This window comes from Hydra vulgaris, chromosome 06 (assembly GCF_038396675.1).
Source record: "Hydra vulgaris chromosome 06, alternate assembly HydraT2T_AEP".
NCBI lineage: Eukaryota > Metazoa > Cnidaria > Hydrozoa > Anthoathecata > Hydridae > Hydra > Hydra vulgaris.
In genome coordinates, this window is record NC_088925.1 from 36,807,501 (window position 1) to 36,820,257 (window position 12,757).

General features: G+C 25.2%; 1 protein-coding gene across 4 annotated transcripts in view; it reads right to left on the bottom strand.

The window, feature by feature from the left end:
- The window catches only part of LOC100211832 (neurobeachin-like protein 1), a 129,555-nt gene that overhangs the window by 64,244 nt on the left and 52,554 nt on the right, over nucleotides 1–12,757 (bottom strand). For all 4 annotated transcript variants that reach the window (XM_065800022.1, XM_065800025.1, XM_065800023.1 and 1 more), the window contains 2 exons: nucleotides 10,841–10,971; nucleotides 6,010–6,142 (listed from right to left, as the gene is read on the bottom strand). In XM_065800022.1, coding sequence (XP_065656094.1) covers nucleotides 6,010–6,142; nucleotides 10,841–10,971 — 264 coding nt within the window. The remainder of the gene's footprint in view (nucleotides 1–6,009; nucleotides 6,143–10,840; nucleotides 10,972–12,757) is intronic.

Here is a 12,757-nt window from a genome sequence, read left to right on the forward strand (position 1 = left end):
TAGATCTTCTATTAGATTCTGGCAAGTTTTTTGATGTGTTAATTTTATTTTCATGAATTTAAAACTTTCTTTGAGGTATGAAAAGCAGCAAATTTTTTTTAAACATTGAACTCTTTTTGTTTAGAAAAGATTTTTCCCAGTTTGAGATAAACTACATTTTTTTAATAGAATAATATATTATTTTTATAATATAATAGGTGTTGTTCAACATGTCCAACTCAAATAAGTTCTTTGATCAATCTGAAAACAAACTGTAATCTTTGCCTATGTATTTTATAGTGCAACTTCTCAGAATCACCGGCATTTAGAAAATAGCCATTATAACATTGACAGAACAACATATTTTAATAGTATAAAAAGCACTTTAAGTATTGTAATCATGATGTCACTATAATTGTTGTCATGATGATTGTAATCATTGTGATTGTTGGCATCATTTTTGTTGTCATTATGATTTTTGTTTTCACAATCATGATTGTAATAACAAATAATTATAGAATCTTAAAATTAAATAGAAACACTTCTTACCTCATTTCAATTTGCTAGCATCAACAAATGCTATTTCGGTGGTTTCTGGCTGGCCTTCCAGCAAGTAAAGTTTGTCTTACTGGTCGCTATATCACAGCTAAATCACATGATGCAACACAAAATCGCATTTTAACTTTACATATTTTACGTTTTCTTGGGATTTCTAAATATTACAATGGAAAATAATAATCTCATTCTTCAGTGAAACATTTTGGTCAGACATTTTGTTTAAAAACGTCCCAATTTTTTTCAACAACTTGACAATTTTGATAATGATAAAATGTTCTAGTGATTTCTTTTTAACATTTACCACCATAATTTTTATAAAATTTATTTTATTGTTTCTTTTAATTCTATACTTATTGAGGTTTCTATTTTGTTGTACAGTTTACTTTTATACAAGTAAAATAAAACTCTACAATCCTACACAGACTTGAAGGCTTCAAGCAAAAGCTTTTTTAAACATCACTAAGTTTAATTCTAATTATTTTACATATAATTTAAAAAGTAAAAATAAAATTCAAGTGTAAAAATAAAAGGACAAACTGCACAAAACAAAACTGAACAAAACATACTTTTAAACTGAACAAAACATACTTATATATAACTCTTTTAGTTTTTGCTTATTTGATATAAAAAATACTTTAGAGTTAAAACAGTAAAAATTATCAAAACCACTAATCAATTAAAAAAAAATTCAATTGTTAGATCTTGAATAAAAGATATTTTAGGTGTACTATGTCATTAGAAAAACTCCACTTGAAGTTTGTCTCAAATTTTGAAAGCAGAATATGTTCAGAATAAAGTACATAAATGATAAACTTTTTTCAGTTTTATAATTTCAGATAACTAGAATTTCAAAAATCTATATCTCAACTTGAACTAATGCAACAACCCCTCAAGATAGAACAATAATTTTTTCAAAGTTCCTTTAGTTTTTAAAGTTAACTTATATATATATATATATATATATATATATATATATATATATATATATATATATATATATATATATATATATATATATATATATATATATATATATATATATATATATATATATATATGTATATATATATATATATATATATATATATATATATATATATATATATATATATATATATATATATTCATTTTTGTTTTCATTTTTGTTTAGCAACAAGAACAAAACAACACCAAAAAAATGTTTTTGAAGAAAAATTAGAACAATCTGCAATTGGGCATCATAAAATTAAATGTTCATGTAGTATAAAATGGAATCAAGTTAAGACGTTAAAAGTAGAACCCAAAAAATTTGAAAGAAAAGTTTGAGAGGCAATCGAAATTCAGTTCAACAAATGCGGACCTAAAAAAAAAGGTATGAATTTAGATGATGATCGATATGTAAAAATACAATTCTGGACGCGATATTTTTTATACAATTAAAGCGAACTTTAAAGAAGCCATTAAAAAGTGACGCTACCGTTTGTTTGTAATATAATTTAATTAATAATTCGTAATTATAGCTGAAGATGCTAGTATCAATAATCTAGCGAAAACTTCTTAGATAAAATAAAAAAATTAGTACTGAGAGAATTTGTATTTATTGATGTTCATATATTAAATTTATTCAACTCTCATACAAGATGTCGTCATTTAAAAAAAAAAAAAAATATATATATATATATATATATATATATATATATATATATATATATATATATATATATATATATGGGCAATTTCACATAAAAGAGGGAAAAAAAAAAGGATAGGAAGACACATACCCCAATAAATTCTTTTTTTAACTATTGAAAAATACTTTTGAGCAAAAAATTTATAAAAAAAAATTATTTTATCATACCATAGCATGGCTTTAAAGTTATAAGGAATATATAAACATTTTTTGATGCTTTTATATAGTCCTGTTGTGAAGCGTTGAAAAAGGTTTCAGTGCTGCATTTTTTAACACAAAGAAAACTTTTTTTAGTTTAAACGTTCTTTATAGTTTGCAACATTTTTGTTAATTCAATTTTGCGTTTTTTTTATTTATACTTAAAATTTGGAGTTTTTTTTCTAAATATAACTGAAAGTAAATCTCAAACGGAAGCTGTTATATTTAGTAACATTTTTTAAATGCCTAAATCAGATGCTGAAAAATCAAAAGCTTATAGAGCAAGAAACAGAAAAGTGTTGTTGGAAAAAGAAAGAAAGAGAAGTTATTAAAGGAGTTATTAACACTAAGAAACGAAAACAAGCAAAAATCAAGCAAAAGTTCATAACCAAAGGTTAAGAATGAAAAAAAAACTTGAATTCACTATTAACATTAGTTTGAATGTTACATCTGATAATTATTATAACTGCAAATTGTTAATGACAAAAGCATTAAACAAGTATTTAACTATGTTAAACTATATTTTTTTAATGTTATTCTTTTGCATAATTTGTATTTTTTTATATTAAATAAATTTTTTTGGACAAAACAGGCTCTTTCAAAGTCTCTAAATAAACGAGTTATTGCAAAAAAAAAAGACGAACTATTGTAGAGCAGTTAGGTGCTGAATATAGCTTATGCACTACTAAAGAAACTATGCGAGTTCGCTTCACAGCAAAAGAAACTACGCGAGTTCGTATCACACCAGAAAAATTGAAAAAGCACTTTATGAAAGAGAAGGTCAATAATGTCTCCTGGAAGAAAAGATTGCATTAAAATTGATGGAGAAAAAGTTCAAAGACACTATTTAGTTATGAATTTAAAGGAGCTGCATCAATTGTATCATGAAGAGAGTGCCAGAAAAAATAATGAATTAACTAAATTTTATGAACTAAGACCTAGATACATTCTAACATGCAAAGACACACTACTTGAATCATGTGGTTGTGTTTATCACAGTAATTTTACTTATTTGTGTGCTGCTCTGGCAAGTAAAATACATTTTCCATTGTATTGTAATAAATGGTTAGAAAAATATGTATTTTGCAATAATTATTTTAGTTTTATTTAAGTTTTGAAATTATTAATAAATTCAGTATTGTATATACATATTTTATCAAGGTAGCTGTGTTTTCAACAACAGTTAAACACACAGCTACATTGATAAATTTTTTTTTAACTAATTTATTTTTTAAAAGACGCCTAAGCATTAAATTTTTTTTGAATTAAGAAGCCCGGTTTTATCATTTACATTAAAACGTTGCAACTAATTATTAATTTAAATTTATATTTCAGTATTTATTTTATTTTTTGTCTGATGGTTTTTATAAATTTTAAACAAATATTTTAGCTTTTAAAACCCCTTTTAAATTTATTCTATAAAAATTTTAATGTAATAGTTATTTTAATGCTTATAGAAATTAGTAGCTTTTATTACACAATTAAATTTGAGTTTTGTTACATGTTTGTTTTCGCGCTAAAGTTTTTTGCTATGAAAAGTGTTCATTAGAGTAACCATAGAAAAAGTTTGAAAAGATTTATTAAAAAATATATATTTATATAAATGTGATATATATGTATTTATATTAATATATATATATGTATTTATATAAATGTAATTACGTATAATATTCTTTGATAACTTAAAATAGGTTAATTGTAAACAATCATTAGATTTTGTTTCTTTATTTATAAAGTAATAAGTAAACTGAATAATGTTTTGAATTTATAATAGTTTACAAAGCATTTCGCATTGTAAAGTAATTTTTTAAAAACATAATATAAATACTTTTCAAATTTTAATTTTTTTGAGTTTAGATTTTTTCTTTTTTGTAAGATTTTCTTTTTTTAGATAAGCTATCTTTTAAATTTTATATGTATATAGGTTATCAGGATGCTGTTCAAGCTGCTTATTGGTCCCAGTCTACTATTACTTTGTTTACAGTTGTTATCTATTTTTACCAATAAGAGCCAAAATCAGTTGTAATAATATCCAATGATAATGATAAAACAAAGCGCTTCACTACTACTTACTTAAGTGAAATATTTGACTTCTATTGCATTGATTATATAAAAAAAGTTATATTATGGACTGATGGTTCTCGCACTCAATTCAAAAATTGTTTCATGGCCAAATTTATACAACATTGCTCTGTGAAATATCAATTTCGATCAATAGAGTGGAATTTTTTGGGTACCTTTCATGGTAAAGAGCAGTTGATGGTGTAGGAGGATCGTTGAAGCGATTTATTTAGAACAGCATAAAACCTCATGAAGTTATTGTCTTTTAATTATTGTCTATGTTATTGTCTAACGCTATAGACTTCCTCTTAGCACCAAACAGGTGCAAAACTTATGTAAGGCTAATCAACACAGATGACATTAATCTAAGTTAGGCCATTATAGTTGATCAAACTAAAGAAGCGAAAGTCGTTAAAAATATTAATAAAATGGCATTTCTGGCAAATAAAAAATGGAAAGTTTTTGATTTTAAAATCGTCGAATATTTTTCAACAGCTTTGTAAAACAATTTTAAAATTAAACTTTTACTTTTCTGAAAGAATTGTTTTATAAACTTATGTTGGGAACAGGGACCATTAAAAATTTAGTAAAAAAAAACAAAGTATAAATAAATATAGTAGCCAGCCTTTGGTTGCCTATTCCAAATTAAACGAACCCAGTATCAAAAAACCATAATTGAGAACTTTGATAATGTTATAAAGTTCATACTTTTACATAGTTTATATGGTTTTTTTAATTAATTATCTTTTTTTTGATTGCATCGTTTTATTTGTTATTTTTTAAAATTAGATTTTTTGTTACAACCATCACAACAAAAAAACATAGAAATGCTTTTAAAACTTCAAGTAAAAACTATAAAACTCAGCATATTATAACATCAATATGTGCTAAATACACACCAAATAATTTTTTTTGCCATTCACTGCATTAAGTCTGACAAAGTTGTTTTGTTCATAAATGGTCAAAAGTAAGTTACATAGAGTTAATTTTTGATAAAAGTTGAAGACTTTAATGCTGTATATTTTACATACTAAATTATATGATAGTATTTCACATTTCTGTAAAGTTTTAAGTCGTTCATTTTTAACAGCTTAAAGAACATCAAATGTTACAACCGCCAATCTCGCGGAATTGCCCATTTATATCTATATCTATATCTATATCTATATCTATATCTATATCTATATCTATATCTATATCTATATATATATATATATATATATATATATATATATATATATATATATATATATATATATATATATATATATATATATATATATATATATATATATATATATGTATATATATATATATATATATATATATATATATATATATATATATATATATATATATATATATATATATATATATATACACACACACACACTCACATGGAACTGAATCTCCAAAGCTTCTCTCATTTTTCTTATAAATTTATTAGAACTTAATACTAAGCTAAATGCTGAGGCCAAAGTTTTATTATATATACCATCAAACTTTTGAAAAAAGTAAAAGTAAATAAAATTGATAACTCTTACCCATTCTTGATCAAGAAATGGCGATGAAGTACATGTTACTGACATATACTTTTTCCTATTATACACTGTTATAACAAGAAATCCATTATGTGTGAAAAATGATTCAAAACCTCCCCCATCACTATTCATAAAGCTATAAAAAAAATATTAATAAAGCTGAAAAAATATATATTTATAAATCTACAAAAAAAAAACATAAGTAACAAATACTTAATTATATTTTACTATTCAATATAAAACTTTATTTTTAGCATTTACATAGTTTTTATGGCGAATTTTGTCACTTACTTGCAAACTATTAACTTCTAAAATAAATTTTATCATCATATTTGATAAATGCAAATGTGATGATGCTCACAAGCAAGATATAAGAGAGAAAAAACTTCAAAAATGGTAAGCAGCTAAGCAAGTATGAGGTATTGACTAAATCCTCTAATCAATGTTACTTGCTTTACACTTTTACTTTCGATTTTTTTTAGTTAGACAATTTACACATAAAGATAGTAAGCAACCCGGGCTAAGTTTCTCTAAGGTAGACCGTAGTGAAGTCTATTGGAAACATTAAACAGCAATTTAAAAAAATGCTTTATTAAAATACTAATTATGAATAATAGAAAAAGTAATTATCTTTTTTTACAAATTTACATGAAAAAAATTTATCTTGCCATAATGAGTTGTTTTATCTGTGAAATTGTTTTTATAAAATGACTTTTAAAATTGCTATAATCCTTAAATATGCATCATAAAACTATTAGATTTAAATCTAAATATGATGGGTTTAAATGAATATAAAATGGATGTAAATCATGACAGATTTATATCAACAAAAGATGGGTGGAATAAAAAAAAAATTATCAATATATATAGGTATATACATACATATATATAGCCTGTACCTGTAATTTGGGGGGGGGGGGGGAGTCATTTAAAAAAAAAATAAGAAAACTTGTATGAAACAAGAGAAGTTGGTAAAAAATTAGGGGGTTCATCACACCCAACAACCCCCTCCCCCCTCCATGGTACAGGCATTTATACATAAGTGTGTCTGCAAAGCATTCAATAAAGCAATGGAGGGTATAATCAACTTTTAGACGCATGCTCTAATTTAAAAACTATTTCTTAATTTTTAAATTTTTTTCTAAATTAAAACTTTTCAACATATAAATATAAATTTAAAAAAAGGGGGTACTTCAAAAGCATACATACTTTTTAGGATGGGAGGAGGGGGGGGGATGACTCAAAGTATGCATAGAAACAGGGGGTTTGGGGAGGTCAAATTTCTAAATTTTTGACTTGCATACTTTATGAACAATCTATATATGTACTACACATTCATATATAAATGGGACTACCTGGTTATTAAAATTACTGTATCAGTGTCACATAGATTATAGACTTTAGGTTGAAAAAAAAGGACCACTTAGTAAACCAATATGTAATACAAGAGACAGGATTATTACTACAATAAAAGAAAATACTAGACTACAATTAGATATGTGTTGCAACACTGGTGAGAACGGAGGGACATCTACAACAGGGTCATAAGACCATAGATTTTTTTCTGAAGAATTAATATCTACTATAAAAGATCTATGCTTTCCTATGTAAAAAGATAGGAAGTTACTATTACATTCTCAAATCAGTGTAATACTTAGCATAGTTACTTGACAAGGTAAAATTAAAATTAAAAAATTTCAATTTTACAACCTTGTTAGTTTATCCGAGGATGGTCTGAAAGCAAACAATAAAGATGCAAGAAACTATTAAAAGCTTTTTACTTGTAAGATATTGCATTTAGAAAAGCTCACAGATGGGATGAGTTGTCTTTTAGAAAGATCTGATATGTTTGAATTTTTGATATGTTTAAATTTTTGATATGCTTGAAAACCTAATTTTTGATTAGTTATGAGTTTAATAACATTTTTTACTGTTTTGACTTCTTTTTACTGTTTTGATCTTCAAATATATGCATATATGCAATATCAAATATATGCTATATCAAACCATTAAAAATCTATCCTTATAATTTTATTATATTACCATTGTTTTAAATCTAAATTTAATCAAATACTTGTTTTAAGTACTAAACTTCTTTTCAATAAACAGTAGGAACCAGAATCATAGATCATCCAGGTCACATTTTTAAAATCCGGAAAATTGTTTGGGTATAATATCCAGTAAAAATCCGGAATTTCCCAAATATATTACAAAAATATACACCTAAACTTGTATGTATGGAAAATGTTTTGGATATTCGGAAAAACTACAAGTTGAGAAAAATATCCTGAATTCTGGAAATATCCAGAAAAAGATAATCCCGGCAGAATACATGAAGATATGAGAAAGTTCCAAAACATTGATGTGCGAGGAGAGAATTTAGATGAATAAAAGTCTTTAGAACGTCAAGGGACAGATAAGGTTAAAGGATGCTAGATGTAAAACTTTAGTGAATGACGAGTCAGGCAAAAATGAGTTAATGGAACTATAGATAATAGCTAATATAACAACCATCTTGATAGAAAGATCCAACCACATTTAAAGAATAGATAAAAGAGCCCATCCAAATATGACAATAGTATTCCATACAGTGAAGAATCAAATATAACAATAGTATTCCATACAGTGAAGAATCAAATATATACAGAGGTAGAGAATGAAATTAGGAGTAAGAATAATAATGAGCATGATAAAGAGAGGCAACCTTTATTGAGCAGTCATGGCGCAGTGGTAGCGCACTTGCCTCAGAAACAAAGGGTCCATGGTTCAAACTCCATCTCTTAGCAAGTTTTGCAACATCAGTTAGGAAGGAGGTATGAACTTCCAATTAAATGCTCATCCACTGTGTTCTGTTATAAGACCGTAAGGATTTCTTGGGGCATCTAAATAAAATTTAAAAAAAAAAAGAAGAAAAAAACCTTAACAGATGCTAATCTTGCAATAGAATGTTTATATGGTTTCCATTAGATGCCTGTAGTGAATGATAATCCAAGAAGACATAAAGTAGAGGACTCCGAGTATTATCATTCATTAATATAGGAATACCAACAGTAATGTGATAATTTTTGGAAGTAAACAACTGAGTTTTGCTGGAGTTATAACTCATAAGCAACTGCAAGCCAAGGTTGTTAAAGAGGAGAGATTAGATTTAAGATTAGTCTGTTCTAAGCAATCAAAAAATAACAAGTTTTTCGCAAAATAGGAGGATATGGTTGAGGCATGAACAAATAGAGCCACTTTGACATAAAATCGTCAGGAAGGTCATTAGTAAAGAACCGAAAACAGGACCAAGAATAGAACCTTGTGGTACCCCAGAAGTTACTAGAAATGAAAAGTGCTAGCCTTTTTTTTCTCCAGAGTTATTAAATATTGGAACCACAAATGCTATTTTCCAGCATGCAGAAAAACAAGATTCAGTCAATCATTTTTCAAATAGTCAAGATAGAGCTAAAAAGAGTTCACTTTTGTGATAACAGGAAAAACATCAGTTCAAGAACTGTTACAAAAAGATACACAAAAAGTATATTTAAAGTCACCTTTAAAGTGGCAGTTAGAGTTTATGACTCTGAAGAAGATAAAAAATGCTACAAACCATTTAAAGTAGAAAACAAGAAAAAACTGAACACAAGTTAGCATCAGAGACAAGACTCAAATCAAGGGGTGAAGGTAAGTGATTAAGATTTTCTGGAAAACATGTCACAAAGTTAAATATCTAAGAGATTGAGAAATAAAAAAAGTTATGAGCTTTAGTGCCAGCAGGGTCAGTGGTGCTAGAGCCAAGCTTTTTAGTGTGATGAGCATTAGAGTCACCAATAACAATATTATTGGCTAAAGGATAAAGAGAAAGGCCTCGGTCAAAATGATTGGAAATAACATTGAAAAGAGTGCTGTCATGAGAAGGAGAATGAAAAAGAACAAAGAGAAAGATGATTGAGTAAATAGGTGCTAAACAGAAGCACATAAAAGAATGGTCTGAAGATTCAAACTTGCTTTTGTGTCATGACAAATCGGTGAAATGATGTGTAAGTATATACAAATATAAAAATAGCAACTTATGTGTTTATTATACTAATTTTACAAAAGTGAATGTAATAAAAAATGTAATAAAACAATGTAATAAAAGATAAAAGCTTTTTTCTTTTTCTATTTATTAGAGAAACAAATTAGAACACATTTATTTTAAAACTAAAATATTTTTTATATCGATAAATACATTTATATTGATAAATACACTTGAAATTAGAGATAAATATGTAATAATATTTATGTCTATATATAAAGGGAAATAAAATAGATTATAGGGACTTTTTATTTATTTATTATCACAAAAAATAGCAACTTAGCAGATGCTATTTTTTGCGACTCAATGCAAACCACATGCAGTTATCAAGGAGAAATCATATTTTTAAACAAAGCCAAACTCTTTCTTGAAACAAATCAAGGAAAAAAGACATGTTAAATTAGCAAAACAGTAACATAATAAAAGCTCCTTAAAATCATTATTTGCTTATTCCTTTTTTTTCTTCCCAACTTTTTTAAAATATTGTGTTGCAAACTAACCTATTCACTGTTGCAACTTGCCCTAGAGGTTGGTAAGTTGCAACATTTTTCATTTTACTTTCAATATTTCAGGATAACTAAGTTTTACATTATATCTACAAATGTTGGATTAAGTCCCTAAGATCTATTTTATTTCCTTTTATATATTGACATAAATATTATAACCTATTTATCTCAAATTTCAAATGTAATCCATCAATATAAAAAATATTTTAGTTTTAAAATAAAAGTTAATATTGTAAAAGGTATAGCTATAAGTATTTACTAGTCATACCTGTAAAGTATGTGTTTTGTTTTTATTGATTTACATTCAATATTGTTTGGAAGCTTGAAATCAAGACAAACCCACATATGAACAGACACTCCACTACCATTCCAATTTTTTATTTTCGGACATTGAATGTACTGAAATTAAATAAAAGAATAAAAATATTATTAAAGAAATAAAAAATAATTTTTTTTATTGAACTCAGTCAAGTTTTTATAGTTTTAATGTAACTTCAAAGAAAGTTTAAAACTTTTTTTATATTTTTATTTTTTAGAAATTGGAGTTTTTATTTTTTAGAAAAAATTGAAATGTTTGCTTGATACTAAAATAATAATACTGTTAAATTATAAAAATACTTGTAAATAATATATCAAGTTTAAAAAAAAATTAACCAAAATAAATTTATGAAAATTATTTAATAAAAAGATTAACCAAAGATTAACTAAAATGATAAAGCTTTATTTTTCAAATGGTTTGGTTATTAATCAAAAATAATCTCATTTTTGTTTGTACTTTGACTAGACATGGCTTGAATTAATTAAGCCTAATTAACAAAAAACTAAGCCAAGTTCAAACATTTATAGTTGAAGGTGTCATTAATGTGTCAATAAGTCAACTAATACCATTAGATTCTACGGAAACTTAAGAAAAATTTTAGGTTCTAAGTATAAGAATATTTTTTTGCACAAGAATAAATAAAGATACATATTTATTCAGGCATCGGTATTTAAGTATTTAAACAGTTTTGTACAAAGAAAAAATTTTATAACAATATTTAATTTAAAAATTTACAAAAATTATACCAAATTAAACAATTTCAAACATGATTTTCATTTCCTGATTTAACTAACAAATCTGATTTTAATAAACAAACATTTTATTTAACAAACCTTTTATTAACAATAGAAATAATTTCAAACAATTAATTTTTAAATAAATATAAGAAGAAATGTAAAAACATAAAAAATGCACTTTATAAACAAATTGGGAAAGTTTTTAATAAGCATTTAAAAAAAACTTGGAATATATTTAGATACTGCATTAAAACTTAAAAAAATGGAAGATAATTTTGTTTTTTAATAGTTGAAAACTGAAGATGGAATCATTCCTTATATTCTTAATAAGATATAAAAAACCGCTAAATTTTATGCTTTATAATACCAACTAATATTAATCAGGTATCTTATAATAGTAGATATATCTCAAAAGTATAGTATAAAATGAAAGCTTTGTCTTTAAAAAGATAGCAAACTAAAAGCACACAATTACATACTCAATTACAGCAGTACCTTGCAATATGGAAAATAAAACAACAAATATCTGGTCTCAATAAAAGCAGTACTTTGCAATGTTATGGAAAATAAAACAACAAATATCTGGTCTCAATAAAAGCAGTACCTTGCAATGTTATGGAAAATAAAACAACAAATATCTGGTCTCAACAAAGGCAGTACCTTACAATGTTATGGAAAATAAAACAACAAATATCTGTTCTCAATAAAAGCAGTACCTTGCAATGTTATGGAAAATAAAACAACAAATATCTGGTCTCAACAAAACCAGTACCTTGCAATGTTATGGAAAATAAAACAACAAATATCTAATAACTAATAAAATAATCTCTGGTGAGAAAAATAATTGATTTGTACAAATTTGTGCTTTGTACAAATTTGTGTACAGCAAATCTTCTTGAATACCCAGATTTTGCAGTAAAATGCAATAAAAGTAATCCCATTAAAAACAATGTTTCTAACATATTTAACAAACTAATATAAAAACTATTATTAAAACTATATTTAATATAGTTTTAATAATAGTAAAATATTAATAATAAATAATATAATAGCAAATTTAATCTTAATTAAAAAAATTTAAGTAAAAAACCTAGTGAATTATATGAAAACTAGTGAATTATATCAAACC